This window comes from Plenodomus lingam (assembly GCF_022343315.1).
Source record: "Plenodomus lingam strain CAN1 chromosome Unknown contig_6, whole genome shotgun sequence".
NCBI lineage: Eukaryota > Fungi > Ascomycota > Dothideomycetes > Pleosporales > Leptosphaeriaceae > Plenodomus > Plenodomus lingam.
The window spans coordinates 289,588-309,163 of NW_027093966.1; the positions used below are offsets into that span (position 1 = coordinate 289,588).

A 19,576-nucleotide genomic window follows, 5' to 3' on the forward strand; every position below is an offset into this window, starting at 1 on the left:
TTTAAATTAAGTATAAAAAGCAGTTTTATTTCTATTATACGCTATAATACCTAACTAAGACTAAAAGGGGTAGAGAAGATTAGCTTTACGCTATAAGCATATATAACATTAAAATAAGTCATGATATTTCGACTAATAGGAGGTGGTGACAGAGGTGGCGGTAGAGGTGGTAGTGGAGGTGGTGGTGGAGGTAGAGGTGGTAAAGAAGATTAAAGAAAGGAGAGGTAAAATACTTGAATAGTTAGTAGGAAACTAGTTATTACTACGTAATACTAGTAAATTAATAGAAGTAGAAATAAAAGTAGTTTACTTTTATAGAATATATAGTATAGTAAACTATATTTAGGGTTACTTCTTCTACCTAAACTACTTCTTAGTCTACTTTAGATAAATATAGCTACTGTAAACCAGTTTTGTACCGTAGTGCAACATAGGGATGTTCAACAAGATCATTACTGTCGAGTAGCTACAGAGAAGAAGGCGCAAGTCAAAGTCAAGAATAATCTATCATCTGGTCAAGAATGCTCCCAGCTGACTGAAATCTAGCCTGTAACATGTACCGGTAAAAGAGACAGTTAAGTAGGTTGTTAGGCAATTTACTTGACAGTGCAGTGAATGAGAATCATTTGCATGGAATGGAAGGTGTGAAAACACAGGAAGTTGGGCTGTAGATGCTAACTATACATTATATTCTTACCTTATTGTATTATGTTTCAAATCTATAATGGTATCATTAGGTATAGACGTTTGTTTAATGAGACACAAGAAACAATGTCGGAAAAAGAAAGGGCCGATATGTTCGCAGGTCGATCCTCTATACTTAAAGGGGCTCTAGCGTGTCCGCCCCTGTCCACCGCCGGGCCCGCCAACGTCATTTCTTAATCAAGGAATTGGGGCGGCGACACTAAGAATACCAGATAGCATGGCTAATGTGTTCATGTGTTAGGGGCAGTGGGATGCAACTGGACATAGCCGTCTCTCCTCTGCCACACATATGCATTTTGCCGTTTGGAGTAGGAAAAAACCCTGTTATCATCCAAGTCTATTTATCGCTGCCACTGACTCTTGAGACACTCCTCACCCGCACTCTCACTTACATCTGGAGACTGGAGTGATAACCATAGTGAGGATAACGTTATGGCGCTGCACGAGCAATACATACTGCGCGTCACCGCAGGCGCAACCTACGACACGGCAAAACACCAAGAGGTCCTGGTCAACACGGAGAAGCCAGTCAACATCAACTCCGATCTCATTGATGCGCAGCTACACGTTCGTATCAGAGACTATCGCGGTATGTACAGGAACAGGTCGTCTCCGCTTTGTCCTCTAGTGGTGCGCTTTGTTGAGCATAGACAGGCCTACCCAAAGGCTCGCCCTCGACCTCTCCCTATTTCGCCTCCCCACAACATCCCTACGATCGTTACTCGATATCTTTCTCCTTCATTCCTAAACAAGACATCGCCGGCGACAAACTTGTCTTTGGCAATGACTTTGAAAACCCCATCCGCGACCGTCTGCCTCCACTGTTCGACAAAGCTTTTGGCATCGTCAAGTGGTGGATAGATCCGGGTCTGGACGGCGATGTGTATGGTGACAAGCCCTATCTGTATGGTGCCTTGTTGAGCAGCATCAATGTTCTGCGGATAGGCGGGAAGAAGGAGGAGAATGAACAGGACCAGGACAAGGGCACCGCCGTGGTCTACGAAGAAGGCGCCTTTGAGTCTGGTGCAAACGTTCGTGCTGCGAAGCGCATGCCCGAGCGAAGCGGCGCACGCCAGAAGTTTTTTCTGACAGAGCAGAATCGCAAAGATTTTACCTTTGAAGCTGGCCGCGAGTACCAGTGCGACTTCTTCAACCCGTACTTAGACTTCAACGAATTCGCGCTGAAGATTGGGTACGGACTACCTAACATCTCCATCCTCGGACACTGGGATGGACAGCCGCTACGGTATGTCTGAGCCCCTCCTTCCTGTTGCCTTTCTTGTTTGTCCTGCATGCATGAATTGATGCTATCTGTTTGTGGGATGGGAGCTGACCAAGGCGCATTCTGGCTAACCAGAACACACACCCTCAGATACGTTCTCAAGAACCGCGACACAGACAGGGAACTTTTCGTCGTGGTGATTGAATTGCTACCTAATGAGACAGCAAGGGAGCAAGGCGTGGAAGACGCGGAGGGGAAGCCGAATGAGATACATGGACAGCACACAGACAAGGCGAGTGAAGAAGATGATGGCGAGTTGGATTGAGCGAATGCATGGGATCTCGAATGGGAGCTTGTGTGCATCAGCGAGGCGTTGGTGGCCTGTATAGATAGACAGCGTTATGCCAAGTATGGATACCCGACGTGACCAAGTCCCAATACAAGGCGTTGTCCATGGAGTCGTCTGTCCCCACGGGGAAACTTGTAAGCGAAGTCCTAGCTACTTGAGCATGTCCACTGTCCACTGTCATCGGTAAGGGCGTCGAGTAGAAGAAGACGAGACAAGACTAGAGGCAGAAGCTCAGACCTCCGACATTCGGCGTGCGGGCTGTCAGTATACCCGTAGACAACAGCTGTGCAACACCAAAAAAATAAAAATAAAAATCATCGGCATTGAGCAAAGCCAGGGTGCAACACAGTCTTGTCGGAGAACGTGACACCTTCAACATGGCAGCACGTACATTAAGGATAGGTAAGAAAATGCCACCTTCCCACCAGTTCCTTGTCTCTGCATGCGTTTCGAAAGAAAGCATTCGTGTGTCATTCAATCGTCAATTCTGACTCGATGTCATCACTCTTCTTCGGTGCAGTCTGAGCTATGGTACTTCCACTGCATGCTTCGCGCTATCTAACACAAGACTCGTGCAGGCCTCATCCCCGGTGATGGTATTGGCCGCGAAGTCATCCCCGCCGGTCGCCGCATCCTCGAAGCCCTGCCTTCGTCCTTTGGCCTCAAGTTCTCCTTCACACACCACTCGGCTGGCTGGGAGACGTTCCAAAAGACGGGCGCCGCACTGCCCGAAGAGACGGTCGCAGCGCTCAAGTCAGAGTGTGATGGAGCTCTCTTTGGCGCCGTCAGCTCGCCCACGGTCCAAACCAAAGGCTATTCCTCCCCGATCGTCGCCCTGCGCAAGAAGATGAAGCTCTACGCCAACGTCCGCCCCGTCAAGAGCGTCGCCGGCGCAAAGAATCCCGTTGACCTTGTCATCGTACGCGAAAACACGGAAGATCTCTATGTCAAGGAGGAGAAGACATACACGGCCGCCGACGGCTCCAAGATCGCCGAGGCCATCAAGCGCATCAGCGAGACTGCGTCGTTCAACATCTCCGAAATGGCTGGCGACATTGCACTCCGCCGCCAACGCGTCCGTGATGCTGGAACAACGTCTCTACACACGCGCCCCATGGTTACAATCACACACAAGAGCAACGTGCTCTCGCAGACCGACGGTCTCTTCCGCGAAACGGCGCGCCGTTCCCTTGAAAACGCAAAATACAAGGGCCTGACCATTGAAGAGCAAATCGTAGACTCGATGGTGTACAAGCTCTTCCGCCAGCCACAAGATTACGACGTCATCGTCGCACCGAATCTCTATGGCGACATCCTCTCCGATGGCGCGGCTGCCCTTGTCGGAAGTCTAGGCCTTGTGCCCAGCGCCAATGTAGGCAAGGGTTTTGTCATTGGTGAGCCGTGCCACGGATCTGCGCCTGATATTGAGGGTCAGGGTATTGCGAATCCCATCGCAACGATTAGGAGCACGGCACTCATGCTGGAATTCATCGGCCAGGAGGAAGCCGCAGCCAAGATTCATGAGGCAGTTGATGCGAATCTGGCTGAAGGCCGATTACTAAGTCCCGATCTTGGGGGAAAGGCCAAGACGGAGGAGATCATCGAGGATATCTGCAAGAGGCTATAGATTATAGGCTGTCAAAGGCTTGCAGGTGGGGATGATGACAGTAGAAATGATATAGGCCGGGGACCATGAAGTAGAGTGTGATTCTTCAATTATCAATTTTTCACTACGCATGAAATCGCTTGTGAGGCATACTTCTTGCAATCTTGAAGAAACGCTTATTCGTCGAATCGCCGTATAGGATACCAAAAACTCCCTTCACCAGCTGCTGAGGCCCTTCATACCTTTGTAAATGCATCAATTTTGACACGCTGATAAAATGAGACATGTCCAAATGTCTCCCAGTACTGCGCCAATCGATCATGTGAAATCAAAATAAGCTGCGAGGTGATGTAGTTATCTGTTGTTGTACATGTCAACCCCGTGTCCAAGACGCAGTGGTCCAGCAAGAAGATTACTCACCATCTCTAAAACCCCTAGCCGCAATATGTCCCACGCTCTTGACGATCCTCGCTCCCTTGAAGATATCCTCCCTCGCCACACGCAACAAACCGGCTGGGCCGATATCTGGTGCAATGAAAGTGTATTCTCCACGCGGAATATTCGGGTCACCCGTTAGCTTGACCGCCTCGATGCGCCCGCGATAGATACTCTCGTCTTCCTGCCCGGCAGCACTAGAATCTACAGGGCCAGCCCCAGTCGACGACGCCCTTTGAAGATCTCCATGCAGCGTCATAACACTGTCTTCCAAATCGCTTGCACTCTGCTCACCATCCTCCAGCTCTGGATCTTGATCAGAATAAGCAGAGTCTGCATCAGTATCTGCATCCGTTGGCGCAGTGCTCCAGCTTTCCCCACTACTCACGCTGCCGTCACGCTCACGTGCGCGCAACGCCCATTCCGCACGCTCTGGTAAAGGATGCGGATCATCAGGCTGCATAACGACGAGGAACTCGCATCCATGACCTGCGTAATCACCGCACCAAATGCCTTGCCAGGGTTTCTGGGCGGTAGGTGTGTACACCGAAGGAGGGAGAGTAGCAAACGTTGTGATGTCCTCGCCGATTCGCATGCTCACGCCCAAGGGCCGGGTTGAGAACTCCATCCAGCGGCGTATACGAAATGTGGACGTGGAGAGGGCACTGAAGGAATTCGGCTTTTGCCCGGGCTGGGTGAATCCCGAGGGTGGCGGGTCATTGCGAGTTCGCTGGGCACTGGGGAGGGTAAGCGGAGGCCAGACGGGTGTTGCTTCGCTTGTTATAGCTGGGGGCCAGGGCCGCGTAAGTATAAGCCTGGAGTAAATATTCGCACTTTGCCGACTGAAGCCATCGCTTGTGGAACTCGAAGTGTCCATTGGGATTTCCTTTTGCAGTTTCACGCCCATGTTTCCGATCGCGGCAGCATAGGCAGAAAGGTTGAGACGTACAACAGCGCTGTTGAGATCTAGTTGCACACGCGGGTTGAATGTGTGGATAATGGCATCAGGATTATACTCCCACGTCTGAAATGTCGGTTGGCGACGCTCAGCAACCAGTGCATAGGCTTCTATTGAGTTGAGCCGATGGTCGTAGCGTGCCACTATAAGTTTTCCCGTGTGAGGCGTGTCGGCGAACCAGAGTTTTTGGCGAACAAGAAACCAGTAGGGATGATGTTGGCTGTACAGTTGGCGCCATGTTAGGGATGCCGGGCAGATTATAGACGGGGATTGGGCGTGGACGAATGCTTGCCAGAGAATATCTTGCGTGGAGTGAGAGTGCAGGGCATGACAGACGAGGGATATAGAGAGAAGATCGTATAGGTCAAGATGAGATAATATGTGATGGACAAGTTCAGAGGGGAGGGCGAGGAGCGGTGAAGGCTTGGAAGCCATTCAGTCGTCTCTGTCTTAGAAGGCTTCGGAGAATCGTTGATCAGTGGCCGGTGATTAATACGCTGACTGGGCGTGGGCGATCTATTCCCCGTATATCTAGACAGAAAGATATTGGCAAGTCTCTGCACACGTTTGGAGTGGCGCAACCAGATGTACCAATTTCTTCACCCTTTGCACCACGATCAATTCACCTTACTCCTTCTCTTGAACACAGCCTATGCTTTAGCTTCCGATACTCGCAAACCAGTCTGAACCAGGCTGAAAACTGTACGCAAGAGTAGCCGGTGATCCCGTTGTCGTCTTTGCTCTATTGGGTCCCGCGATGACACCTTCCCACTCTTGCCTAGCCCCGCCAAAGTCTTAGGGCAGATTGGTGCCTACGGGCAACGAATACGACGCCGTTGAGCACGGTCAAGCTACTCTCACCAATCTTGTAGTTGGCGAGGGGCCTGCTTATTTTGGGGCCGATATCAAGGTTGGACGTCGTGGTGATGCCGCGACTGCGATATCGGAAGATGCGAACAAGATTGAAGACGGCGTCGAACAGACCAGGAGTCGAGACCTGGAGAGGCGGACAATTTCACAGATGGTTGGCTTGGTAACAGATGAGTAAGGAAAGACGACAAAGACTTCGTTAAACTTAGGTATCTGGTGGGTGCAGATTGATGAGGGGGATTTACGCATCGGACTCTGAACGTTTGATGATGACGGATGTGACGCGTGACATGGTCGATGCGTTAACGTGATCCACCACCGAGCGCCCACCCCCACCGAGCGCCCACCAACACCAAAATCCACCACCCACTAAATGAGGATATTGCGCCACCCACAATAGCTATTATCACAAGATTTCTTAGAGTCGCGATTATTAGATCTATTAGAGTAGATTAAATATTTTAGATTATGTAAGCAGCTTTTTAGGGGGTCTAATTAGGCGCCCACGCTGTAAAGTTGCCTCTACTACTATATCCTCTTCTACTAGCTCCTTATTAACCACCTTAGCTAGTATAATAGTAGGAGGCTTAAGGATTTGCCTCTTGCCTATTTAGGACGTTTTAATATTATTTTAGAGTTACTTTTCTAGTTGCTTAGTAGTTTTCTACTTATTACGTGTAGTAGCTTTTTAGGCGGCTTTCTCCTCCTACTCCTTCTTAGCAATTACTTAATTTAGGCAACGCTCCTCTATAAGTTAAGCTTTAGTAAGCTTCTATTACTTATAAAGCTTAATTACCTTGCTTTTTTAGTATTATAGCTCCTATTCTTTAAGGTTCTTTTACTCCTAGAGCTTAAACACTTGCTCTACCTTTAATAGTAAAATAAATTAGGCACTACTACTATAATTATTATTAGGGGGTAATAATAGAGGTTTACTACGCTTCCTACGCTTCTTCTTATTAGCTAGGGCAGCCCTTAGGTGTTTATTTTTATAGTTAAGTAGAGTATTTCTTACTAATATAGTATAAATTATCTAGCTAAGCTTCTTTAACTATTTATTATAAATATTAATTATAGTATTATATAGTAACTACTCTATCTTTCTCTAATTACTTGCACTTAATATTAAGATTATACTATTACTTAAAGAAGGCTAGTTACTATTATTTATAGGTGCTTTAAACCTTAAAAGAATAATATTAGGGTTAAGTAGTAAGATACCTATTACTTTAAAAGCTATTAATATTAGCTTTTCCTTAAAGGTATTACTCTATATAGTATTAAATAACTAGTAGAAATCCCTCTTAGTAATACTTATAAGCCCTTAGGAGCTATCTAGAAAACTAGATAGTTAAGCTTTATATAAAGCTATAAAGGGAGCAAATACTATAATATTAAGTGGCTAAAGGGTGTAAGTACTATAAGGGGGATATATTATAAGTAGGATCTTATATTTATTATAGTACTTAATAAACTCTATTATTATATAAGATCTATAGCTATTAAGGATAAGGAGCTAGTATAAAGTATAAGCTTTAGCTTTTGTCTTACAATTAAACACCTCCTTAAGCTAGGATACCCCTAGGGTGTGGCTTATCTACCTACTTAGTAATCCTATAAAGAAAGCTTAGTATTATAATAGGTTAAAATCTTATAACTAGGTATCCTATAGAGCTCTAGATTAGGACTAATAAATAAGGGCAGGGGTAAGAGTAGTACTATTAGCGCATATGCAAGCTATAGTAGTAATCTACTCCCTATTACTATCCTAGAGTATAGCTCTAATCTTTCTCTACTTATAGGCGCTCTTATTAAACACACGTTTAGTTTTTAATAGTACTCTAATAAGAAAACCCTTCTTATCTATATTATAGATATACTAACTCTTAATATTATATTACTCTATTTTTTAGTGTAAAAGCTTAAAGTATAAGCTATACTTAAAGGTAGAATTAGCTTTAAAGCAGTTGCAATTAAGCCTAGTAGCTTAATAGGAGATAAGATTAATATTATAGTAGTTAATAAAGCGCTACACCTAATTTTTACCTACTAGATTCCCTATTATTTTAGTTATAAAATTTTAAATAATAGTCTATATAAGGGGTAATCCTTGCCTATAAAGCTCTTTAATATACTTTATAAGCTTACTTTCTTATATAGTGTTAAGTATTTAACTATTTAGTAGAGTAGTAGTGCGCACCTACTAAATTTTCTAGTAGCGTCTAGATAAGGTTAACTATAAGCAACTATACTTTTCTACTATTTCTAAGTATGTAAAATCTTCTCTAAGAGTTAAGGATTTAATTGCTGCAAGCGCGTTGTTAATAGGTGCTATAGTTGTTAAGAAATTTAGTGTTGAAAATTTGGTGATTTTGGTGTTGGTGGGCGCTCGGTGGGGGTGGGCGCTCGGTGGTGGATCACGTTACCGTAGCTGTCGTTCGTTAGCGTGAAGCGGCGCCGATGATGTGGACAATGTTTAACCGCACCTCATCCCATCCGTGACACGCGACACACCATAAGCACCTACCTCCGAACCCAATCTTGAGTCTTCTCGCGTCCTCGTTCACTTCCTTGCACTGCTTACATATCGATATCCCGGCTTATTCTTGTCCATGTTTAGACTTGCAGTTTTGGAAGTGCAGACCAACGTCAGAAGAAAGCGAGGGTATGAACGGACAATACAAGCAGGTTGTACCGCTACGATGAACCCCTGAAGCTCCTGCAAAAACTGCCTGGGAGAGCGTAAGGCACTCCAAAGACTACTGGAAAAAAAAAGAATGGCGGCTCGCAGAGCGCTTCCTTTTGCTTCCGCTTACTTCTACGATCAGCCGATTTCTTTTCAGTGTCAAGAAGAATCCCCACGCTCAGTCAATCTTGACATAAGAAACACATTTTTTTATGAAATATCAGCATTCAAAAGATTCAAAGTTTATCGTCTAAGACGTTGCAATGATCAGGCTCCTCCTCACCCAGGTCAGCTCCAGTGCCTAACCTAACACCATCTTCTTTCCCCATCATTCAGTGGTCCAGATGTATCGGACATCCAAAGCAGCCAAAATTCAGATTCACAGCCCGTGACAACAGAAAACTTGTAGCTCATCCCGAATCCCCCTTCAGAACTGTGGTATACACAGGATCGATTGCATGTTCTCCTGTCGTTCAAACTGGGTTGGAGATGATCGCACAACTACACTCCTACTCGCGGATAAGATACGACCGACTATGATTGCCCATTGTCATTATCATCCTCATCACCGAATAACGAATCATGATCCTCTTCATCACCGAATAACGAATCATGATCCTCCTCGCGCTCCCGTTCAGCCTCCTGAAGAAGCCCTGGGACTTCGACAGCCTTATCTTTAGTAACCAGGTCTTTCTTGAGGATCCAAACGATCCTATCAACAGTCTTTTCATGACCGACATCTCGCAAGGAAAACCCAATGTCAAAGTTGCCAACAAAGGAAACTAAGGGGTCTTTGATGGCTTTCTCGGCCATTTGCCTTAATGAAACTTTGGAATCGTTGGGCGCAGGACTGGCAGATGGGGTATAGACCTGCTGAGGCTCGACAGTGGCTTGCACATTCGTCATTGTGACCTGGGATGGCTGTGATAGAGGCTTATGAGGGGCCTTCTGAACTGGGACTTGGACATGAGGAATAGCACTCATGTCGGCCATCTGAGGCGCCTGACTGGCGTGTTCAGCTGGTGTTACAGCTGCTGATGTTGGTGCTGGCAGACTATCACCAACATGGTTAGAGGGGCCCGCAGCAACAGAGGATGATGATCCGTCATCACTCAATTCACGTGAATGCTCCTTCTCTGGACCTTTCCGGGTAACTTTTGCAAGTGCGCAGTCTTGAGTTTGATCCTTCTGGGCAGCTCTCGCACGTTTCCGCTCTGCCTGGTCATAGACAGTCTGCACATTTTGGAGCACAGCGTCGACTGCGTTCCGTTTCTTGGCCGCAGGTCCCTCTTTCTCTGAGATCCTGTGGTCGTACCAATCGATCCAGTCTTTGTGAGCTGGGTGGAGTTGACCAGTCTCGATCAATCTCTCCATCTTCACCCTGAAAAGGGTCATCTCCTTCAAGATGGAGCACTTCTTTGCATCTCGGTCTAGACCTTGTGTGCAACATCTCTGCAGTGTGGGGAGCTTGTGTGCACAGAGGTACTTGCCATCTGCTCTTCGAGCAGCTTTTTCTATGCTTTCGTCGCGCGGGAAATCTGGTTTTTTGCATGTTTTATCCATAGGATGTGTCCATGCGTCTCGGATCCTTTGTGAGTCTGACATTTGCTGTCGCCAGTATTGAATCTCGTCCGCGCTGTCCATATTTGTTGTCCGAGTTGGAAGCTGCGGCCCGATGGCATCTGGAGTCTCTGGAATTGGTGCCGCTTCGAGAGCCGGTGATGGGGAACGAGGAGTAGCTTTGGTCGCCGCTCGCCTAGAGTTTCTCTGCTTGTTGGCCTTCTCCCACATCTCCAGCCTCGTCTGCCAGTCCGTAGGTTGTACTTTATTGTCCTTCTTCTTGCTTAACCATTTATCAATCGTCGACTTTTGGACGGCATAAACTTTCTTCCTGCTTTCCTCGCCGGCTTGCTTGCGCTTCCAACCATCCAGCTTCACCCATGACGGTGTCTTTTTATCACCATCTGGGTTCTTGAATAGCCACCAAGCTTCCACCTCGTCTTTTACGGCTTCCCACTCTGCCTTTGCGGTGTCAATGCGCTCAGCACGGAGTCGTTTTCTTACGCGTTGCTCCTCACTTTCTTCGCCTGTGGAATTCTTCCGCTTAGTGCCCTGGGAATCCGCAACTCGAGTGACTACTGGCGCAGTAACCTGAGGTACTACCGGGACTGCTATGGTTGACATGATCTCATCGCCATCAATGACGACTGACATTCCCTCTTCAGAGCCGGCAATTTCATCGAATGCCCCAGTACCCAGAGCTGTCTGCGTACTCTTCGGTGTCTCACGGATGCACTGGTTCTTGTGGGATGTGAGCTGCCCTGGGCCGCAGGCGCGCTTTCCGAGGACCACGGCGGGCGAGCTGATGTGCTTCGATGGATCCATCACTACTTCGGCTCGGGTAGGGATGAGCAGAGAAGAAAATGCAAGTAGTGGCTGTGGTGAGGCTGGCCTCTAGTCAAGATCTTGGTTGGGAGAATGAGTTGAGGTTGAAGTCTTTGCAAGGCTGATTGAGGTGGAAGGAACAGTGTTTGGCTCACATTCGGCTTTTGATACTGAAGATCGCGTTGTGAAAGGACGAAATTCGCCAAGGTGCAGGCTCCTTGTGAATCATCTCTGCCTGAAAACACTGTTTACTTCTAATGTTAGACAGAATCAGTTAAACAGGATTAGTTCGCTGTGTCTGAACGAAACGTTTGTAAATGGCGGCTTGGAGCGATGAAAGCAGACGTGGTTGGTCGGTCACTAGTATACGTTGAGCATGATAGAGGACCCGAAGAAGAACGATATTGAGCGTGCAACTCTCAGTAAAATTGTCTTTGTAGGATCGGCGACTTAGGAGCTTATAGCGCACACACAACGAGAGTATAATATAACGGCATGAAGTAATCCGAACAGCGACTTCTGAGGTCAACATTCGTGATATATAACTCAAGAATTCAAGATGCCCAGAGTCACCTTGTGTATCATTTCGAGCAAAAGTTCAATCAACAAACTGTTTGCTTGACGAAATCAAACGGCTATTTGGTGCGGTTCACTGGTATTGGGCAAAGTACGCGACCTTGGTGTGATTAAAAGCACGAGACAGGCCCGATCAAAGAAAATGGCCGTCCAGCAAAGCCATAGTTGTTGACTACCAATGCGGTATCACTACAAGAGGTGAAAGTGCATGTTGAAACAATGGGGATTGATATGGTAGCTTTTTTTACCATCGAAGTGGCAGCTATAGGACCTACATCTACCAGAATGATACCAGTGCTATCAGAGAACAATGTGTGATCCATCCGTAGTAATCATGGAGAATCGTCGGTGGAATGGGTGATCATGACGACCACTTTGGGCAAGCGTGTATGATATCGACTAACAAAGCTCAGAAGAATGAATCTTCGTGATAGTTACTGCTAAAAAGGCAAATACCGCAACGAAGTTCCATGACATAGGTAAGCAAGAGCCGCCAGCAATTATGTACAGCGTGTGTAAAGACTGTAGTACCATAAACCACCTAAATAATTTTCTAGGCACACAATACGATCGTGCAAATCGAAGTATCGCCCGTGTGTTAAAATGCTATAGGTACTGTATGAGGACAGGATGCATAAGATTACCGTGCCCGCGCGCGTGATAGCCGTGTTCGCGTAATTGCTACCCTAATACTAGAACTAACATTTAGCTAATATCTCCTATATATAATATTATACCTAATATTATACCTAATATTATACCTAATATTATACCTAATATTATACCTAATATTATACCTAATATTATACCTAATATTATACCTAATATTATACCTAATATTATACCTAATATTGTACCTAATATTATACCTAATATTATACCTAATATTAATCTAATAGATATACTAATTATATTTTTAAAATTACTACTATTTAGAGTATAAATTAACTATACTTAAGTTGCTATATAGTATAGTATTAATTAGTATATACTTAGTTAAAGATAGAATTGTTAGGACGTAGGGCTGCGCTAGCCTAGAAGGCCCAAACATGGGCTAGGGTGGCCTAAGCTAGACAGACTACGTGATTATAGGTAGTATAAATACCCGTAAGAATTAATACACATAGTATCAATTTGTTTGATATTTAATTAACACCTATTGTCCTAATCTACTACTACACCTCTATCCTACACTATAACGTCTTATAGTAGTAGTATATACTAATATAACTATATTACTACTAAGTATTATATACTAGGCTAGTTATAGTAATATTTAAGAGTACTAGTGTGCTATAGCATAGAGGGTTTAGGTGTAAATAAGGTTTAACCTAAGTTAGATAGGTTAAAACCTAAATTAGATAGATTAGACGTTTAAAGGAGGGGAGGATTATAGGATAGATTATTAGGTAACTTAACACTTAATTCCTTAATATATCTTATTAATAGAAATTTCTTCTCCTTAATTCTTCTTTTAATATTAGTTAGTTATTATACATTATCTACTACTATATCTATACCCTTCTCTATCTCTATATTTAAATAGGTTAGTCTCCTTATTAGTGTACTAGATATATAATATTAAGCTATTAAATACCCTAGTTTATATAATTTTAATACAATTAGAATAGAGTAATAATAATATTAGGTTAGCTTCGCTTAAGTAAGTATTCAATAAGTATACTTAAGTAAAAGCTAGAGTTAAGTATTAATTAATTAATCCTAGATAGGTATGTATCCTAGTTAACTTTAAAGTTTCTAAACTATTACTAACCCTAATATATACTACCTTTAATATTACTACTATATTTAACTTATACTTTATAGCTACTTAATATAGTTTGTATTTTATTACTAAGTACTACTTATACGTATATATTTAATATCTACCTTCTTATAACCTAGGGACTACTAAACTATTAAGGAGAGTAACCTATCTTAACAAGGAGAAGGAAGAAGGCTAGGATAAGGTAGTAGATAACTTATAGCAATTAACTTAGTTTTACAAGAAGAATTAAGGAGAAGAAATTTCTACTAATAAGAGGTATTAAAGTCTTAAGTGTTAAGAGGTCTCCTATTCTATCCTATAATCCTCCCCTTCTTTATACCTTTAACCTATCTATTTTAGGTTTAAACTATGTTTACACCTATATCCTTAATACTATAGCACACTACTTTTACTAAAAATGGTGGACTTCTACTCTTTATTTAAGCTAGCCTAGAACTTATTCTTTAGTAAGAATAATATAAGATTATTATTTTTAAGTACGTAAGATATAACTTATATATATTAAAAACGTACCTAAAAAGTTCTAAATACTACTAAAATATGTACTAATATTGATCTTTAGGCGCCTTACTATACGTAGTAATATTACCTAGTATTCTATTAATAACCTTATTAGTACAGGAAGGATATAAGACGTTACAGTGGGAGATAGAGGTTTAGTAGTAGATTAGGACAATAGGTGTTAATTAAATATCAAACAAATTGATACCATATGTATCAATTCTCACGAGTATTTATACTGCCCATGATCACGTAATCTGTCTAGCTTGGGCCACTCTGGCCCATGCTCGGGTCAGCAGGGTCAGCGGAGCCTTGTGTCCTGACAAAGGATAGTAACTAGATTATAGAGCATCTTAATCTAATTAACAGATCTAAACCCTAATTAATATCCTTAATCTATACCCCTAGCAAATCTATAATCTAATCTAATGCTAGCTTACTACTAAGTACCTAATAGAAAAAGAAGCTCTAGTAAGGAAGGTTTACTAATTATACACCTTCTAGTAAGGGTTGTCAGGCCATAGCGTGCGCGCGCATAGTAGGACTATAGGGTATGGTGTGCCCTGCGCCCATATATACTATTCTATTCGTGAATAATCTATATTCATAGATTCTACGCACGTTTTTAAAGGTTGTTTAGCGCAGTGGGAATAGACACCATGTCCTAATAAGGGTAGCTAAAGCTCTATTTATATAAGTCCTATTATAGTAGATATACTCTAATAATCTAATACCTAAATTATTCCTAAGCTTAGTAATCTAAATTTCTACACTTATTAATAATTACTTAGAAAGGGTAAAGGTAATTAAAGCTACTCTACTTGTACTTTAGGTATCTAATAGTCTAACGTACCCTATAGGTGAGTTAGACACACAGGTAAGTTAGACACTCTACTAAGACCCTACTAAAACTACAACTCTCTATAGACTATTATAGCACACTCTAGGTCTATATAGGATAAAACTATATTAATTACTTTTCTATAGCTACTTCTACCTTATTCTTACACGTGCGTAAGTTATATCCTACCTTATAGCACTCTTTATAGTATCTTTAGCCTACCTTACCTCTATTAGTGTATACCCTCTTATTTATTTTCTTTCTATTACTCTACACCCTAAACTCCTTTAGAGTAGTTAAGCGTAGCCTATCCTTAGCTATAAGGGTATCCTTTACCTAAATCTACTTCCTGTTTTATAACTTTTATTATATAGAGGCCCTATTAGCTACTTAAAGCTTAGTAATCTACTTTTAGGCTAATACTAGCTTATATACTACTATAGCTATACTATTAGTAAGCTTTTTAAATACCTTAACTATAAAGGTTAGTAAGCTATCTATATATACTTAAATCCTTACTATTATAAGTATTTATTATAACCCTATTTTAAGGGTATTACTAGGGGTATATAACTACTAAGGCTTATTATTAAGAGGGAGGGGTAATAGAGTATATATATAGATATCAAGGTATAATATAACTAAATCTAGCATAAATAGGACTAATCTAGCGCCTCTAAACCCTCCTTAGATATTACTAGGAGTAATTACTATATTAAAGGCGCGTATAAAGTATAGTAGGAACTTAAGCTTTGATTAATTAATTAATTAATTAATGTTATTTAACGTCTATATAAAACCTCCTATAGGGTATAAAGATAGGTCAAGCTCTAGGCTTCTAGTAGTAACTTATATGCCTAAGTAACCTAGTTAGGGGGGTTACGCGCTTGCGGCTAGTTTATTTAGCCCTTCTACTAGTTAAAGGGACTTAGTAAGGGTATAGGCTTGCTAAAGTAAAAGATAATTTATATTTATAGGTAGTAAAAGCTACCTTTTCTTATATCTTTTAATACTAAGGAAAAAGTAGGAAATAGTAGGGAATAAGAGTGTAGATTTATAGAAAAAAGGAGAGGTAATAGGTATGCATGTGTGTGTGTTATTAATACCTTATAACGTGATCCACCACCAAGCGCCCACCCCCACCAAGCGCCTACTAACACCAAAATCACCAAATTTTCAACACTAAATTTCTTAACAACTATGGCACCTATTAACAACGCGCTTATAGCAATTAAATCCTTAACTCTTAGAGAAGATTTTATATACTTAGAAATAGTAGAAAAGTATAGTTGCTTGTAGTTAACTTTATCTAGACGCTACTAGAAAATTTAGTAGGTACGTACTACGGAGGTGGCTTTCAAAAGTTCTTGCTAGCGTATTTGTCAGCGGCTGATCTATTAGCCCTACTTTCTTAGCCTACACACACTTAATTTTAAAGCTGTAGATAGTAGTAGTAATAGTCTATCTACTTAATCCTTTAGTATTTTTACTCTACTATAGCTCCTAATACTAATCCCTATACCTGTGCGCTTATTATAACTCTAAAGTTACCTTTTAGTAGCAAATCTACTACCTAAATTAGTGCTATCACAGGTATTTTACCACGCACTATTAGGAAGGGCGCTCTTAAGAGTAGAGTAGAGGGTACAAAAGCATAGTTAAAGGCTTAGGATAAGCTACCTTAACACTAAATCTAGGCTTAGATAGAGCGTATACAGTATTATGTTTAGTAGATTATTAGACTAGAAGGTGGTAATAAGTATAAGGAGGGGCGGCGCGACAGAGTAGTCTAAGCTTTAGTGGTATCACGGCGGTAATATAGACACCCCTGTTAGCAAGAACTTTTAAAAGCTACCTCTATACTACTCTACTAAATAGTTAAATACTTAATACTACGCAAGAAAGCAAGCTTATAGAGTATATTAAAGAGCTTTATAGGCAAGGATTACCCCCTATATAGACTATTATTTAATATTTTATAACTAAAATATTAAGGGATCCTATAGGTAAAAATTAGGTATAGCGCTTTATTAATTGCTATAATATTAATCTTATCTCCTATTAGGCTACTAGGCTTAATTATAACTACTTTAAAGCTAATTGTTGCAGGAGGGATATTAACTAGATCACGGAGCATCTTGATCCAATTAATCCTAATTAATACCCCTGTATAACCCACTATCTAATCAACTGCTAGCTTACTACTAAGTGCCTAACAAAAAGCAGGAGCTCTAGTAAGGAAGGTTTACTAATTATTCACCTTCTAGTAAGGGTAGCTAAAGCTCTATATATACAAGTATGATTGTAGTAGATATAATCTAATAATCTATCTCCTAAATCATTCCTAACCTTAGTAATCTAAATTTCTATAGTTATAAGCCTAGTTTGCGCTTTACCTTATTAAAGATCGTCCTATCTATTTAAGCGTATTATTTAACTTAGACACTAAGCTAGCAAGCTTTACTCTTTCTTTATACTATTTCTTAAGCAGAAGCTTACTTATTACTCTTCTACTATAAGTAACTAAATCCTAAAGGGGGATACCCTACTTACTAGATTAACTAACTAGCCCACCTAGTACATTCAATTTAGATACCATGCCCTAACTAAAGGGATCTAGGTAGAGGTAGACCCTAAGGCTCTAGATGCTAAAAACCACTTTAAGAATAAACCTATTAAGCCTAATATGCTAACAGATATCGCGCTATCTAACATAACAAGCAAGCAGTATAAACTCTAAATAGTATAGTACTAAGCTTGCTTATTAGATTAGGTATTAAAGTTATTAGTAATCTAGAACCTCTTTATATAGGTTAATAATATAGTAGATTAAGGGATCCTTACCCTAGCCTATATAGAGCTTATTAATTAAGGAAGAGTAACCTTCTAAGCACTAATCTAAGTACTCTATAATAACCTAGCGCTAACAGACTTAAGCGCTGCAACACTAGCAAGATCGCAGTACAAAGCTTATCTTGCTAAGGCAAAGATAAGTAGCTAAGACGCTAATTACTAGTAGAAGGAGTAGATAATCCTGTATACGCAAGCTAAGGTATACAACGTTCCTAATATTAAAGGATAGCTTGTAGTATAGGATTATCTTAAAGCTCTATCTACTAGGATCTTACTAGATTAGGGTTAAACTATATTTTAAAGGATTATTAAAAAGTTAGTAATAGGAGAGCTAACTTATAACCTCCTATAGGTTGCTAAGATCTATTTATTACTGCTCTAAGAGAATAACATAAGATTAAGCTCTAAGGGTCCTAGAGTGTTTGCAATAATAGGAGCTCTACCTTCTAACTAACCTAAGAAGGAGTCTTTATACCTATATAGTAGATCTTACCTATAGAAACCTCCTAAATGCAAAAACGTTATTAAAGCTTAGATTAATACAGGTAACAAGCTTACTACTACTTAATAATTAGAGATTAAGAAAAAGATTAATAGGAATCTAAAATTCAAAGAGTTCAGAAAAGCTCTAATTAAGTCCTATCCTATTAATTAAGATTATAGTAGTAAGGTAAGCACGATCACCTATCTAGGTAGTATCTAGGCGGCACTAATTAACCCTATGTTAATAGCGGAGAAAACGAACAGGATCTATTTAACTATAGACTTTAAAGCTTACGCTCTATTAAAGAGCACTATCTTTAATAATAGGGGTGTAGTGCACCTAGTTAATAATATAAGCTACCTAGAAGAAAGCTTGTTTAGATTAGTTAAATATAAGATAGTTAAAGCAGGAACTTAAGCTTTTCTAATCTTAGGCAGAGGGACAAGAGTAATCCCTAATACTCTTAATAGACCAAGAGGTCCAAAAATAGAAGATTTGGTGCTTACTAACGTAGTGTTAGTAGAAGGTTTTTATGTGAATATTATATTAGAAGCTTAATTGCTTAAAGCAGGAGTTTAGTTCCTTAGGCTAGATACCACCTTGTAGTTTAGATTATTAGAAAAGAGCGTTATATTAGCTAGGTTACTGCGTAAGTTTAACTTAACTTTCCTAGAATATAAGCCCTCTACCCCTTATTAAATAATCTAAAGCATAGTGCCTAAACAACCCTAACAATCCTAGATAACTCACCTAAGACACGACAGTAAGGAGCTTTAGCACTAATAATTAGGCTATTTAGGACCTAAGGCGCTTAAAGCTCTAGTTAAGTTAGTAATAAATATTAGGATTAAAGGAACTCCTAGGAGCAAATGCGAGCACTACGCTATTACACATTCCTAATAGGTTATATTAAGACAACCAAGGGAAAGATTACTACGTCTATACTACTAGGTATTATAGGATCTATTTAATATGCTAACAGGTATGGCACACAAGCAATAGATCTTGGTATTAAAGTGCAACTACTTAGGAAAGCTTTATACCTATCTACTGCAAGCTAAAAACCTTAATAAGATTATGTGGGTGTTTAAAAATTTTAAGAGCTTAATACTTAACTAATATAAGCTTAGCATAGTTAAGATTATACAAGATAACGATATTGCAACGCTCCCTTAGCGTAGCGAATCTCGCTTTTAGATCTAGGTAGCTAATAATAGTATTAAAATTAAGAGCTTACCTGTATATACCTATAAACCTAATAGAGGAGTAGAAAGAGCAGGGTAGGAGATTATAACAAAATCGATTAAAATAAGGAT

At 41.1% G+C, this 19,576-nt stretch overlaps 4 protein-coding genes across 4 annotated transcripts; 2 read left to right on the forward strand and 2 right to left on the reverse strand.

Annotated features, from left to right (window-relative positions):
- Positions 1-1,137: 1,137 nt before the first annotated feature.
- IAQ61_009369 (uncharacterized protein) lies at positions 1,138-2,252 on the forward strand (the record flags this gene model as incomplete). Its single annotated transcript, XM_003838116.1, has 3 exons — positions 1,138-1,294; positions 1,360-1,951; positions 2,078-2,252. 3 exons carry the CDS (start codon positions 1,138-1,140, stop codon positions 2,250-2,252), a joined length of 924 nt encoding a protein of 307 aa, XP_003838164.1.
- Positions 2,253-2,653: 401 nt separating this feature from the next.
- LYS12 (homoisocitrate dehydrogenase) lies at positions 2,654-3,903 on the forward strand (the record flags this gene model as incomplete). The annotated part of the gene is made up of 2 exons (XM_003838117.2): positions 2,654-2,678; positions 2,855-3,903. 2 exons carry the CDS (start codon positions 2,654-2,656, stop codon positions 3,901-3,903), a joined length of 1,074 nt encoding a protein of 357 aa, XP_003838165.2.
- Positions 3,904-4,014: 111 nt separating this feature from the next.
- Positions 4,015-6,272, reverse strand: IAQ61_009371 (uncharacterized protein; the record flags this gene model as incomplete). Its single annotated transcript, XM_003838118.2, has 3 exons — positions 4,015-4,240; positions 4,303-5,698; positions 6,105-6,272. Coding segments are annotated over 3 exons (1,686 nt in total), but the record flags the coding sequence as incomplete, so codon positions are not given.
- Positions 6,273-9,365: 3,093 nt separating this feature from the next.
- On the reverse strand, positions 9,366-11,216 carry IAQ61_009372 (uncharacterized protein; the record flags this gene model as incomplete). The annotated part of the gene is made up of 1 exon (XM_003838120.1): positions 9,366-11,216. One exon carries the CDS (start codon positions 11,214-11,216, stop codon positions 9,366-9,368), a length of 1,851 nt encoding a protein of 616 aa, XP_003838168.1.
- Positions 11,217-19,576: the final 8,360 nt, after the last annotated feature.